The sequence below is a fragment of the Gossypium hirsutum genome, chromosome D07, assembly GCF_007990345.1.
Source record: "Gossypium hirsutum isolate 1008001.06 chromosome D07, Gossypium_hirsutum_v2.1, whole genome shotgun sequence".
NCBI lineage: Eukaryota > Viridiplantae > Streptophyta > Magnoliopsida > Malvales > Malvaceae > Gossypium > Gossypium hirsutum.
In genome coordinates this window covers 14,640,925-14,656,989 of record NC_053443.1, presented here as the reverse complement: position 1 = coordinate 14,656,989, position 16,065 = coordinate 14,640,925, and the positions used below count along the sequence as shown (strand labels likewise).

The following is a 16,065-nucleotide window of genomic DNA, read 5'->3' as shown; positions in this document are numbered from 1 at the left end:
CACATAAATTCTAGTTTCAATGTTTTTATAGTTATTTTACTACTATTTTTTAACGAGTTTTTATATGAATTTTCATGAAAATTAGAAAGCCTTTTTATTAGAGATTTTTGGATGTAGATTAGTACAATGATCGAACAAAAGAAGAGGAAGCAAAGAATACAAAGAGACATGAGTGCTACAATGCCCAATCATGACACTTTTAGGTTAATATTCTTTTAATTTTGCTTTGGTTTTACAAAGCCAATTTTGTTCTTTCCGCATCTAAAATAACTATTAATCTTAAAAATTATTATGCAACACATTTATATACCTAGTTTATTATAATTAAGAGAGAGAGAGAGAAAGCATTACAATAGTAGCCATAATTTTTTTTAGTTTTCTTTACATATTCCTTATTTTATCAGTTCTCGGATCTGATATTGAAGAGAATTAAGTTTCATGGGAACAATATTTCTTATCTCTTTTACTAGTTTATCTATCATTATTAATCATGTATTCATTTTGAATTTCTAGATGAACTAATCTTTCCTATTGATTGGGGAATTGTAGGTTAATGGCTTAGTAATTTAAGTTGTTTAGTGGTTAGTTTAAATGTTGATAGGGTTAATTATTTAATTTGTAATTAGAAATTAATAAGTAATAGTTAGGTTAATAAAAATATTAAGAGAGTGTGTAACAAGATGTTGGTTGGATTTTAGCAATATAATCAAATAATTACCAACCAATCTAAGATATACACCAACTGTTAGGGCTACCTATAAGATACAACCTATTTAGGGGGTGGAGATGAATGAGAATGATGGTTAATGATTTAGCTTATGCCTATAAAATATTCACCAACTTAGGTATTTGTTAGACACTTGTTAGTTATTCACTAACTCAGGTATTTATACCTTGATGTTTATCCCCATTAAGATCCTTAAATTGACTATTAGATGAGATAGATTATTAAGTGCCATTAACTGAAGACTCAAAGCTCTCCTATCTTTCTACTTTGCTCAAGATCTAAACTGGCGAGGCATTCAAAGGGGTATAGGTATCGAAATCGTCTTATGGGGCTCCTATTCTCCTTTGGAAGTTTTCATTAATGAAGGCCCTATAGAGCCATTCTTTGCATTCTTAGGGGATCATAAGAAGTGTTACCCCCAAGTTACCTCAAGGTTAAGGCTTCATTTGTGTTGTTCACTATTCAGGGTGACAAAGTTAAACATTCACATTTCTTTTGTCTTAGTATAGTTGCTTACTCTTTCATAGAGGTTATATAGCCTCTCAAGTTTGTCGTCAGGTAGAGCATACTAAAGGTTATCATGGCTTATTCTACAAATGAATACTAAAATGGTCAATTTATTGGTTGACTCCTTGGTTATCTAAGTAGCGTTGAAGTAGCATATTTAATATCAAGGTAGCTCATTAGATTGTTATTAGAGGGAAATAAGACTAGTTGGACTTTGAAAGTGGGTTTATTGGAAAGTGGCTGAAAAATAGCTATGCTTGTTCAAAAAAATACAAATGGTTCCTAGAAGGATGGTAAGATAGGTTCTACTCTATTACCTATGGGTTATAGGGAAGAATCTACATTTGAGTGCATTTGAGGCACCCAAAATTTCCACGTGGTTATTGTCCTAGACTAGGTGGATCTTCTGAGTGCTAAAAGTTGCAGGCATTATCTTGCTAGTAACCTTAGGAGCAAGGGGTCATTTGAATAAGATGCCCATTACATCTTCTCCGACCTTGTTCTATAGAGGTTGCTTAGCTTCTTTCTCAAATATTCTAGTTGTTCCTCAATAAGGGCATTCTACCTTTGAGAGAGGATCAGTAGTGGCTAATATTCTTCATCTTTGGCTACTCTATTTTGATTTCAATGTCAACCAGGGATCAAGGAAGCTACGTCTTCTTAATTCGAGGTGGATTTTTTATCTACCACAATATGTTGTGGAAAATTAAGCTCTATTAAACACTTAATAAGCTTGTATTCGAGAAATTTATTATCTTTTTATTCAAGTTTATAGGCTTAGTACTTTCACATTTGAATTAAATAAAATGATTTTTTTAGTGTGTTTTATGACCTGTTAGGCCAATCTGGACCTAAACAGGAAACTAACTTGTTGGTTAAGTGTGCAAGACAACATTTTTGGTCGATGAGTCAGTTGGCTGTCCCGGATGTCGAAACATTCAGATGGAATGTTGCAACATCCAACTTCAAAGCTCAAAGGGGAACATCCAACTATCGGTGTCGCGACAACAACTACCCAATGTCGCGATAGCAAACTTCGAACCTAGAGGGGGATCATTCAGCCTTTGATGTCGCGACATCCAACTTCGAACCAAGAGGGTGTTAGAACATTTTCAAATATTTATAATGTTCCAATAACTATAAATGAAATGATATAATTAATCAAAACTTATATATTTTGGTTATTGGTCAATAGTTATATCACTTGATTTTTGACAAAGAACTATGACTATTCAAACAATATTACTTGAATAGTTCTGTTTAATTAAGAGATATTAATGACTAATTATGTATCTTTAAATTAAAGATGTGATTATCCAGAAAAGACACCTATTGAAAGATGTCTCTATCAAAAGACATGAAAATTTTTATAAATAATAGTGAGATTTAATTTGGAAAAAATACCAACAGTTTCTCAAAAGTTCTTTCTATCCTTCCTCCATCTTCGACTATTATTAGATTATTTTATAAATAATTACTACAAAAATTCTTTATATAATTGATTTTCTTGTTATACTCTACTCATTGCTTAGTGGACTTTTTTCGTTAATGCAAAATGCAAATAGTCATTGGGCTTCATTGTATCCACGAGGTTCATTTGCTTGAAACTTATTTGCACACTAAGTATAGGTGGGGGCGAATAGAACCTTAAAGATAGTGGCTTGATACACGCCTTAGAGCATTATCCTATTGCTTCGTTTCATGTTCGAGTTTTTGTTTGTGTTGCGTTCATGTGTTTAATATTTTCCTCACCAGATATTTTCACTAACAGAGGGGTTGCAATCGATGTCTAATGTCGCTACAACAGCCCTAAGATGTCGTGACACTGGTCCGAGGAGGCCCAACTTACAACTAAAGGTATTTTCGTCCGTACAATGATAATTAGCATGTTATAGAGTTTGTAACTTTACCTAATTTGATCATCTAACCCTAACACTATAAATATTAAGCTCTTAGAACCTTATTAAGGGGGTTCTCTTCAGCAATTAATTGTTTTTCTTCTTAAAATTAGGGTTTCAATTTAGTTTTTTTGTTTAAACAATTTGTTATTTCAGATAAAGTTCAGTTTCAGTTCTTTTAGCAATTTTACATGTTTAATTTTGTTTGTACTTCAATAGAATCAAGATCAACATTCATTCAAGGGCTCAACAATCAAGCTTCAATAAATACTCACGGATCTAGATTTCTCTTATCCCTTCTCTAGTTTTTACATTTATTTTGAATGTGCAAAATTCGATTAGGGAAAATTGCATCTAGTATGACCATGAACTAAGAACCCTAGGGATATTGACAAGTGGAAATAGGAGTGATTGGCTAAGGGTTGGGGTTTACCACAACTTAGTTGGAATAGGTTAAGTGAGATTAAACCCTATGATTGATGACCCTAGGAAGAAACTAGGTAGATGAGGTCGAAAGGATAATCTACTTAGCACAAACTTTACCTAACTTGGTTAAGCTATTAGGTTGAACAATAAGTAGTTTGAATTGATAAATTAATTTGGTTATAGGCCAAAACGTATTAATTAAGTTAATCATTAGCTAAGTCATTAAAAACCTCAATCTGAAATTAATCATGAATACAGATGCGAGTTAATCTTCTATCTAGTTAACTTGATTGAAATTTAATTATTTCATTTTAGTAATTCTTTGTATGTTCTTTAATAAATCATCTTGTTATTATTTTCATGTCATAATATAATTAGTACGTAAGTAGTATTTAGACCTGGTATTGTGTTAATTTTCAATTTAGTTTAGGCAGACCTCCTTTAAGTACGATCCTCGCAATACTTCCCAATGTTCCGTTGTAACACTTTAACTATATTACAATTTGAAATATATACTTGCAGATACTGCACTTCAAATTTATATTTAATTGCAGTTTTACAAACCCCACCACACACACGCCGGGATGTGGTCAATTTGCTATATGAAATTCTCTCTCGAATGTCAAATGGTTTGGCCAAGTTAAAGCTCTTGGATGAGTTGGCATTTCATTGTTTATTTATTACTTTTACTGGAATTGGATGAGGAGGATTTTCAGCTGACCTTGCATCTTAGAGTATTTTTGGCAATTTAGGGTGGAATTTTGGACTACAAGATCTTTTGTCGCAAGTAGTGGTGGTGTTGATGTTGGTTCTTAGTATCCCTGGTAGTGTCGTGGGGCTGGCAGTTGATCTTTATACCTTGGAAATGTTGTGGAAGGAATAGTGGGCAATATTGTTGCGAGGTATTGTTGATAATTGAAGTAATAGGGGATGTAAGGCACTCATGAAAAACTGAATTGGCGGCGATATCCAAAGCCGCTCGATTATTGCAACAAAGAATCGTGGGACCTCTGGCCGGTTGATCTAAACAGGCTAAGAATCTGCGTAGCCAAACAAGATCACTAGTAACCATATTGGAGTACCCTGGTTTGATATCCTCGACATGTAGGTTTTTGTTAGTATGTTGCTTGAAATGATATAGATAGGTTATATTGTTGTTGTAGCTTAGTTAAATTTCCTTGGTTTTTGCACGATTAGGTTGTTTTCATTCAATAAAGACATGTTTCTTGTTCTCTTCTCACAGATGAAGCTAACTATTGATGCAAGATGTTGCATAGTAGGTTATAAGAACGGTTCACACGATGATTCTGAGAGCTCCTAGTCGAGGTTTTAAGAGGGTTTTAGAGTTGGGTTTTACTTAGACAAGGTCTTTGTCGTGATTCTAGAATCTTGCACTCTTTGGAGAAAGAAAGGATTTGTGAAGCCAGATGGAGTCAGTGAACAAAAATTCTAGTCCAATGGGTGCACGTTAGCTCCTACACTAGATATAAATAGAATGTTTGTGGGTTCTTCTGTCAAATAGTACTTGTAAACACTGTTTAAAATTACTACATTAAGTATTCTTTCCTAAAGTTGTAAACTTCATGATACCAAATTAATATCATAATATTTGAATTAATTTAGCACAAAAATATATTTTAGACTGCTTTTAACAAAAATCTAATATTTGCCGATATTGGAAGTAGACAAACCTGCCATGCCCTCACTTGCACCTTGACACCTAGCAGCGAAATCAAATGTTTCTCGAACAGTTAGCTCTGGTAAGTGATTATCTGTTTGGCTAATGTATGCTGAAGTCCTTCTTACATAGAACTCATTGAGGTTTGTGCCATTGTATGTAATATCACCACTGACCTGCAAAGCGTAAAATAAAACTTTTTGTATATGGAGAAAAGCAAGTTGAAAGGCGATACCGAGTGATTCGTGAAAATGACAGTAACTAGCATGTGATTTGCTCGTAGGTTGATACTTACCTTCAAAGATTTGTAGTCAAGTTTCCCAGCAAGAGCTAAAAGCAAGGTGGATTTGCCCGATCCTGGTGGTCCTAAAAGCAACGTCATCCTAAAACAACAAGTTACTAATCTCCAACTACTACCAAGCTTTTATATTAAATGGTTTATACATTAAAATACATGCAAGTAGTGAGTCTTTACCTTCCTGGCTTAACAATACCACTGATGTCTTTCAATATGTGTAACCGACATTTATTAGGACGCAAAATCCTCAATCCTATTAGGATACGCTGTAAAACAACATTATTGTGGATATTAATATAATATCAATGAATATCCATCCATCATACTAACAAAAAAAGATGAACAACAAGAAAGATACGCAAGTTACTAACCTCGAAGAAGTCGCGAGCAACGTTGAGTAAATTAGGTAAAGCTCTTGACCCAATTTGAGCGTTGGCTTCGATGTTTAAGTTCTGGAACCTTACTTCAACCTTTGGCACCTCCAATCCAACTCTGCAAAATTTACACACTAAATTTACATCTAATTACCTATATATCGAACAATAATATTGAAATTTCGTATTTACAATAATATTGAAATTTCGTATTTAGTATAAAAATGTTTTTTTATTATAATTATTTTTGAAGTTACAATTATATTAATGGTTCTAATAAAAAATCAACCATTATAAGTATTGAATTCAATAATTAATTTCATATCTGACTACACTCAAATTAAATTAACTATAACCATAATAAATCTAAAAGTTAACTTACACAGATAAACTCAAACTTAAAAACTTAAAATTCCCAAGATTTCATTCTCTTACACCTTTTTATTCTAATTAAAATCATTATTAAGTTTTGGATAATTATAGGAAAAACTAGTATAAATATCTTTTATATAAAATTGGTTAAATTCAACTTTTAGTTTTTGTGTTATGCGTAAGTTTAGGTTTAATCTTTGTACTTTAATTTAGTCCTTTTTAGTTCTTGTATTTTTTGAATTTTAAATTCCAGTCCTAACCAAACGACATTTGTTAAATTCATTATGTTATTTTCAAAGTTTGATATGTCAAACATATTTTCACATAATTTTTTTTCCCACATGTTACTCACAAAAGGCTAGTTAATGGATTAGCAACTATGGTTTGCATCCAAATTAAAATTTCAAATTTCAAAAAGTATAATGATAAAGAAGGCTTAATATCATTTTTGGCCATTGTACTATAAGGAAATTCTCGCTTTAGCCTTTTTTACTATTTTTGGTCAATTTACCCCCTCTTTTTTCATTTCGTCGCTTAAGTTAGCCCCTTGACCGTTTTCGTTAATTTTTTTTATGTGGTCGTTTAAGCCGATCAAATCTATACACGTGGTTAACTAATTCAAGTCACTTTAATGATTCAAATTCCAACATTTGATTTCAATTTCTTTTTATTAATAATAAAACATTTCCATTTTTGCTTTATTAATTTCTCTTCTTTCGTTAAAAAACTCCAACTTTTCTGGCCAAAGTGAAACCATAGGCATTACACGAACACCGTCGTCACTCACCACCATTTTCTTTCATCCGACCAAGCACAATACGTCATCTTTCTCCTTTTTCTTTTTTCTTTCTCAGATTAACTCAAACATTAAGTAAAATGTTACAAAATTTAAAAGTTAGTTAATTTCTATTTAAATAACACATTAATGAAACGACGCGTTTAGGAAATAGAAAGGCTTTAATGATACGAGGCATTTTAGATTGTAAGGAAGTTAAGTGATACGGTGTATATCACCTAGGTTGTTAAAACAGATTTAGTAATGACCTTGGGAACAACTTTGTAACTGCCTTTCCTGGTTGGACATTAAGAGCCATTCATGCTTTTAGGTAAGCATTCAAGAAAAATCTAAGGAATTTCTTTATGTTCTCTCTTTCTCTATTTTATTTTCTCTTCTCTTCTCTCTATAAATTAATTCTTCAGTATCAAGGGTATCAAAGCATGTTGTTCCTTCTTAGTGGATGATGGTGTTACTACGGGTACTCAAGCAAAGGTGGGGCAACTAAAATACGAAATTTCCAAGTTACAGATTGATCTGGACAAGAAATTGAAGGTTCGTTTGGCAAGTTTTCAAGATTATTTTCATGTTGAACTCAAGAATGAGATGAAGCATCTTTTTGAACAATGCTTAGGAAAATTTGATCCTATTGTTGGTTTCGTGTTGCAAAGGATACGGGTAAAGGAATTCTTGGGGATGCTCCTCTAGGTTTTCCCCTTAAAGTTCCTAATATTATTGTTCCTGTAGTTTCCTTGGACAGTGCTAGTTTAGGTTCAATTCAATATGCTTCAATGGATGTTTGATCTCGTCCTTTCAAGCTTGATTGTCTTAAGTTTCATGGGGCTAACTTTCAAGGATGGTGGGCCAAGATGGAGCAATATTTAGAGGGAGAAGGGGTCCCTACAACAATTAAGGAATACAATCATGTTGCATCTAGAAAGAAACACATTAAACTGAAACCTTTTTTACACTCAATAGCATGGGTTCCACTTGCTTAACTAGGATTTCTATGTTCAAAGCTTAAGGGAATGATTTGGTTCAAAGGTTTTCCAGGATTCCATGGTTGATCTGTTCTCTTTGAAGAAAAAGGGATTTGTTGATAGCTATCATGACTCCTTTGTAAGTATCTTAAACAAATTACAACTCTCAGAGGCTTATGCCCTTAGCATTTTTTCCAGTAACTTGAAACCTGAGATTGGCCAATATCTACGTTTGTTTAAACCCAAGTATCTGGTTGAAGGGTTCTTACTGGCTCGGCAAGCAGAAAACATTCTTTCCTATTGAAAGTTGGCAACATTTCAGTAGCATGCAAGCGTCCAAACCACAATGCAGAAGGATGCATGCAGCATGCTAATGATTTGATTGTATCTTTTTTTAATTAACTGAGGTTCAGCCATGTACTTAGCAGTTTTAGTAGGTTTTAGGTTATCATTAAGCTGATTTAACAACTTGGCTACTTGCACAAGCAAGATTTATTTTCTTCCAATGTAATAGAACTATATATGTAAATGTTATTTTGCTTAATGAAGTAATGAGATAAATCAACTTCTTTTATCCTTCAACATCAAGATTTTTCCTTCTGTTTTTTATCTTTCAACACAAATTTTAGTTGTTTTTTATTATTGGTTATTTTAAACTCAACAAATGGTATCAAGAGCCTGTCATCTTTGAGGGTCTTTTACTGTGTGTTGATTTGTGTTGATTCTTTGAGTGACTCGTGCTTAAAAGAAAAGAAACAGAAGCTATCTTTGTTGGCTCGTTCAGTTGCTACAAAAGAATGACCTTTTTACCACCACCACCACCTGTCTTTGCTAGTGAAAACTATAATATTTTGGCTGTGAACATGAAGACATATCTGTAGGCTCATGACCTGTGGAGTGTTGTTCTAGCTGACACAGAGCCACCACCTTTAAAAGCTAATCCAATCATGGCTCAAATTAGGCAGCACAATAAGGACTGTGCCAAAAGTATATGGCTATGTCATGCCTTCAAAATAGAGTTTTAGATGTAATTTTCACAAGAATAATAGCTTGTGACACTTCAAAGCAGGCCTGTAACAGACTCAAAGAAGAGTTTTAAGGGTCAAACAAGACCAGGCAGCAGCAGTTGATCAATTTGAAAAGGGACTTCGAGAATCTGAGGATGATGGAGTCTGAAACCATCAAGCAGTATGTTAACAGGATTCTGGTTACAGTCAACAGCATAAGACTGCTTGGAGATAAGTTTAGTGATAAAAAGATAGTTGAAAAGGTCGTTACAACTTTTCCAGAGAAGTATGAGTCAAAAATCTCTTCTTTGGAGGACTCGGAGGACCTATCAGCTATACCCTTGACAGAGCTAATAAATGCTCTCTATGCACAAAAGCAGAGAAGAGCAAACAGAATAGAGGAGCATTCTGAGGGAGCCTTTCAGGCCAGGAGCAGAGAGAGTTCAAGCTCGAGCTCAAGCTACAAAGTCAAAAAGCCTTTGTTAGAAAAGAAAGAGAAAGGGAAGAAGGATGTTGCAAAAAGACAGTTTCCACCATGCACTCACTGTAAAAAGTCCATTCATTTGGAAAAATATTGTTGGTACAAGCCTAACATTCAATGTAGAAGCTGCAAGAAACTTTGCCACATTGCAAAGGTCTGCAAGAACAAGGCAAAAACACAACCACAGCAGCAGAATCAAGCTCAAGCTGCGAAAGATGTCCAAGCTCAGGAGGAGTACGTCTTTACTGCCTCTTGCCTTTCAAGCTCGAGTAAAGTAAAGAAGAATTGGCTGATTGATAGTGGCTGCACTTATTACATGGCTTCAGAAAAAGGTATGTTCAGGGAGCTAGACACCAGCTTTGTGTCCAAAGTCAGAATTGGGAATATTGAATTCATCGAGGCCAAAGGAAAAGGCAAGGTTGTGATTTGCACTCATTTAGGTAACAAAACCATCTCAGAAGTTCTTTTTGTACTAGAAATTGATCAGGATCTACTGAGTGTTGGTCAGTTGTTAGAAAAGGGTTACTCCCTTATTTTTGAAGAAAAGACTTGTGTGACCAAGGATTCTTTTGATCAAGTGCTAGCGATAACAACTATACATGATAGATCCTTTATTTTAGATGTGAATCAGCTAGAAGCAAATGCACATACAGCTCTGGCTGATGAATCATGCTTGTGGCACAAGAGGTTAGGGCATGTAAATAAAAGTCTCTAAGTTTGCTACACAAGATGAGCCTAGTGGAAGACATGTCTAAGATCGAGCCTAAGAAAGATGTGTGTGAAGTCTGTCAGTTTGGCAAGCGGACCAGACCACCTTTTCCTGTTAACAAAGCTTGAAGAGCTCAAGAGAGGCTCCAACTGGTCCATACAGACATTTGTGCACTTATGAAGACCTCATCTTTAAATGGCAACAAGTACTTTGCATTGTTCATTGATGATTGCACCAGATTCTGTTAAATGAGTTTCTTGAAACAAAAGTCAGAGGTGGCTGACTACTTCTGCAAGTTTAAGGCATTGGCTGAGAATCAAGCCAGTTGCAAGTTGAAGATTTTGAAGTCTGATAATGGGACTGAATATGTGTCTCAAAGGTTCCAAAAAATTTGTGATGAAGTTGGAATTCAACACCAATTAACCAACATCTACACACCACAATACAATGGTGTTTGTGAGAGAAAGAATATAAATGTTTTCGATATGGCCAGGTGCTTGTTGTTTGAAGGAAAAATGCCTAAAAATTTTTAGGCTGAGGCAGTAAATACCTTTGTGAATTTGCTAAAAAAGCTACCAACTAATGTAGTCAAAGGCAAAGCACCTTTTGAAGCCTACTTTAGATACAAACCAAATGTCTCACACTTGAAAGTGTTTGGCTGCTTATGCTGTACATTGGTGCCAGCTAGGAAAAGAACCAAGTAGGAGAAGAGGTCCATACCTAGAGTCTTTTTTGGCAACAACAATGTAAAAAAAAGATATAGAGTCTTTGATCCATCCACTAAGAAGATTTTTGTGAGCAGATATGTGAAATTTAATGAGGGCAGTTGTTAGAAATGGGATGGAACAGATGCAAGCTTGTCTGTGCAAGATCAGCATGATCTTGATTTGCAGCATGCTAAGATTGAAACTGAAACTGAGGATGATTATGATGATGCACCTGTCAGAGGCACTAGAACCTTAATGGACATCTATGAGAGGTGTGGTATGACCATTATTGAGCCGTCTAATTTTGATGAGGCTACAAGGGAGGGCTGTTGGAAAGAAGCAATGGAGGCTGAATTAAGAATGATCTACAAAATGGACATATAGAAGCTAGTTGATAGACCAGCAAACAGAAAGGTTATTGGTGTGAAATGGGTGTTTAGGACCAAACACAATGCAGATGGGTCACTAAACAAGCACAAAGCTAGACTAGTTATGAAGGGGTACGACAATAGCATGGCATCGATTTCTTGGAAACCTTTGCACCAGTTGTAAGGTTAGACACCATAAGGCTGTTGTTTACCTTGGCTGCTCAGAAGCAGTGAAAAGTGCACCAGTTGAATGTTAAATCAGCTTTTCTAAATGGATTTCTCAAGGAAGAGATCTTTGTTGAACAACCTAATGGATTCACGGTTCTTGGTGAAGAGCACAAGGTCTACAAGCTCAAGAAGGCTTTGTATAGCCTCAAACAAGCTCCAAGGGCCTGGTATGATAGGATTGATGCATACTTGTCAAGGCTGGAGGTTCGAGAAGAGCATTAGTGAGCCTATACTCTATGCGAAGTAGGTTGAAAAAGAAACATTGTTGATTGTGTCTCTGTATGTGGATGACTTATTGGTTCCTGGTTGTAGGAATGAGTTGATTGTGGAATTCAATAAGCAGATACAAGATGTTTTCGAGATGACTGATTTAGGCTTGATGACTTACTTTCTTGGTATAAAAGTGAATCAGAATGAGCAGGGTATTTTCATAATCCAACAAGCATTTGCATTGAAGGTCCTAAACAAGTTTAGCATGACAAATTGCAAACCTGCTAGCACTCATGTGGCACAGGGAGAAAAACTCTTCAGCAACAGTAACCATGCTCGAGTTGATGAGAAGAGCTATAGAAGTCTAGTTGGTTGCCTACTCTATTGGACCGTAGGTTATGGTGTGAAGTTTGAGAAAGCTGAGGAACTGAAGTTGGTTGGCTCTTCAGATAGTGATTGGACTGGTTCAGTTGATGATATGAAGAGCACATCGGGCTACTTCTTCATTCTAGGTTCAGGAGTTTTTAGTTGGAGTTCTAAGAAGCAATAGAAAGTAGCTCAATCTACTGCAGAAGTAAAGTATATCGCAGCTGCTACTGCTGTTAATCAAGCCATCTGGCTTTGGAAGCTCTTGAGTGACTTGAATGCTGATCAAGTGAAAGCAACAGAGATTAAAGTAGATAATCAGTCAGCTGTTGCCATTGTCAAGAATCCTATATTTCATGGCAAGACTAAACACTTCAAGATTATGTATCATTTTAAAAGGAAGGCAGGATTGTCAAAGGAAACCAACTTGCTCCATTGCTGCTCGGAGGTTCAGCTCGCAGACATTTTGACCAAGCTAGTTGCTCCCACAAGGTTCGAGTACTTAAGGAAGGATATTGGAGTCTGCTACTTTGTAGCCAAGGAAGAGTGTTGAAAGTTGGCAACATTTCAGCAACATGCAAGCTTCTAAGCCACAATGCAATAGCATGCATGTAACATGCTAATGTCCATGGTGTATTTCGGTCATTAAACTTTTGTAACATGTGACATATATTTGATTTGATTGTAACTTTTTTGATTAGCTGAGGTTCAGCCATGTACTTAGCAGTTTTAGTAGGTTTTAGGTTATCATTAAGCTAATTTAACAGCTTGGTTACTTGCACAAGCAAGATTTATTTTCTTCCAATGTAATAGAACTATATATGTGCATGTTATTTTGCTTAATGAAGTAGTGAGATAAGTCAACTTCTTTTCTCCTTCAACATCAGGATTTTTGCTTTTGTTTTTCATCTTTCAACACAAATTTTAGTTGTTTTTGATTCTTGGCTATTTTAAACTCAACATTTCCAAATACCCAAAGGAAATGCCTTCTCCTTATGCCAAGTTTTCCTATTCACACCTCTACTCTTTTTCCTACTCCCATATATTTCCTAAAGCCTTCAATCTTTCCTACCGGTATCCAAGCCTCTAATCCTACTTGATCTACTGCAACACTACCAAACCTTTTACCAAGTTCCCATCTTCCAATGAGATTGAGGAAAGAAAAAAGAAAGGCTTGTGTTTTTGGTGTAATGCTAAGTATGTTCCTGGACATAAGTGCACCAAATCCCAGTTGTACCAGATCTTGCTAGATCCTACTCCTACAAGGGATAAAGAAAAATTCTTGGAATGTCAAAAGCATTTGGAATAAGTCCAACAAGACCCAGCCTAACTAATTCATATGTACTGTACCTTCATGTTATGCAAAGGTCTCAAAGACCCAACATGATAAGCTTCACTGCTTAGTTTGGTAATAAAAGGGTAGTGGTTTAGTGAACTCTAGCAGTAGACATAAGTTTATTGATGGAGCTTTGGCTATAAGCCTTTTTTTTTGCAACAGTTTAAACTCAGAGTGACTGCAATAGATAGAAGGTGTCATATCCCAAAAATGGGCTGAGAAGAAATAAGAATACAATATAGTTTTAAAATTATTTTTTTTCCTTTTAAAACATAGGGTAAGAGAGTTAGAATGCCTTCAAAATTATTTCTGTTAAAAAAATTAGTAAGAATGAGCTTTGATGGTTCAATGATAAAGCTTTAGCTTACCTATAGGTTTTAAGTTCGAAACCCCTTGTGTGCATTCAACCACAATATTTTATTTTCCTCTTTTTACCTCATAAAAGTGTCGAATTTACAAATTAGCCCAGCTAAAAACCATTTTTTAAAAGTTTAGTCCTTAATTTAAAAAAGTCAGAATTCTACATGAACTCCTAAAATCTTTTTCAATTAGGGAAAATAATTTTATAAATAGCCAATTTGAATCAAACCCTAGAATTTTTACCTAGAAAATTTCAAGAAAAACATCCTCAAGCTCTTTTCTTTCCAAATCAATTTTCAAAAAAAAATGAGTTAAAGTTTTAAAATCATCCCTCTCCCTTAAGTGGATCTTCAACCTCTGCTTCCAAATTAAGGTTTTTGTGTCTTCAAATCAGATGTGGGATCTAAACTTAAATAATTATGTATGATTAATTGTAGTGTTAGAAAGAGAGTACTTTGCAGGTGAACCCTATACGAACCCCCTACGAACCCCTTACAAACCACCCTTGCATTTGAAACCCTATAGGCGAGCCCCCTATTGCGAACCCTTATGCAAAACTATATAGGAATTAGTATGCGAACTCTTAGAATAAACATGCGAACCTATAAATTATCATGTGTGAACCCTAATTGTTGTTATATACGGACTTGTAGAATATTACATGCATCTATTATTACATGCAAACCACTACTTATATGTTAATACATGCGAACCTATATGTTGTTACATATGAACTTATAGTTTATTACATGCGATGTCATATGATTACATGCGAGCTATTTCATTACATACAAACCTATTACATGTGAGACTATATGTTATGTGAACCCTTGGTACATGCGAGCCTATATGCAAACCTGTATATGAGTTAGATAATTAGGCCTGATAGTTCACATAAAAATTTTGTACATGTGACATTGTTTGTTTCTACTCGCACAAATTATATGAGTATATGTGGATATAGCTATGAATGAATACATAATAGCATGTCGGCTAATGATAGTATGTGACAATAAATGTTCTAAATAAGCATAGCATCTAATATTGGTAACGAGTATGATATGATGAGTATATATGCATAATTACATGAAATTGGGTACGAAGGACAGATGAGTTCCGTAGGAGACAATGACAATTTAACTCCACACCGAAAGTCAATACTACACGAAGTAGGTGACAATGTCATCGAAAATAGATAAGTCGGGATGGTAGGTTAATAAACCACCAAATCAGGTCTATCGGGATGATAGTTTATTGTAGTAAAAAGCCATGAGATTTGAGCAATCTGAATGGTAAGTTATTGTAGTAAAGGTCATCGTCATAGATGACAAGTGAACGACCATCGTCACCGAAAAACAAATCTGGAATGGTTAGTTTTTTATATGTGTTTTTGGTGTGTCGAGTGATGCTCGAGGGCGATTAGGATGGACTGGTGGGAAATTTGCATGTGAATTGCATCATAAATATATTATGTATATTCATTGATTTACTATATGTTTCTTACATTATGTTTAATATGCTATTATGCTATGAAATAAATATTTTACTATTTGATTAATCATATATAATGGTTTAAGACTAATCTTACACTGAACCGTTGTAACCTCATTCCCCCTTTCTTTCCTCTCAGGAAGTATAGGAAACTAGGACTCCAAAAGGCATCGGAGGAGCCTCGTATTAGCAATTCATTTTTCGTTATTATTATTTTAAATTTTTTATTAAAATTTTCTTTAATCGTTTTATTTTCGAGGTTGTAATTATTAATTATTTCTCGCTTTTATATCTAGGGTGAAGTTGATTAACTTATTTATTCTAAGGCATGACACAGTTAATAATTTGATATTTGCATACTTTTCGGTTTAGAAAACCATTACTTTAAACGTTTTACGCTACTTTACAAAATACTTAAAGTTTTGATAAATATTTTCCTTGAAAACCTTAATCGTTTTTCAAAACTCCACATTAATAATATTGTAATCAAATTGCTAAGTAAAGCTGGTTTAAATTACTGAATGTTTTTCCTACAAAAAAAGAGTTATTTTTATACAAAATTAACTCAAGCAAAAGAATGGCTTTACAAGATCACTTCGATGATCAAAATGTAACCCCTTCAGCTTAGCTGAAACTCCTAGACTGAGTCAGGGGTGTTACAGAAGGACAACGTCCACTAGTGGCCTATGTAGCGATATAGTTTGGTAGGTAGAAATAGCTCATTTTCTTACTAATTTTATGGCCCTTCCTTTCAAGGGATGTGATAT

The 16,065-nt window shown here is 34.6% G+C and overlaps 1 protein-coding gene across 2 annotated transcripts in view; it reads right to left on the bottom strand.

The window, feature by feature from the left end:
- LOC107954191 (ABC transporter G family member 31) overlaps window positions 1-16,065 on the bottom strand; it is a 36,100-nt gene that overhangs the window by 17,009 nt on the left and 3,026 nt on the right. Inside the window, exons 2-5 of one of the 2 annotated variants that reach the window (XM_016889680.2) lie at window positions 5,906-6,026; window positions 5,712-5,800; window positions 5,532-5,619; window positions 5,250-5,412 (exon numbers count right to left, since the gene is read on the bottom strand). In XM_016889680.2, coding sequence (XP_016745169.1) covers window positions 5,250-5,412; window positions 5,532-5,619; window positions 5,712-5,800; window positions 5,906-6,026 — 461 coding nt within the window. Of the gene's footprint in view, window positions 1-5,249; window positions 5,413-5,531; window positions 5,620-5,711; window positions 5,801-5,905; window positions 6,027-16,065 lie in introns of those variants that run through there. The other variant, XM_041097559.1, reaches the window with a different exon arrangement.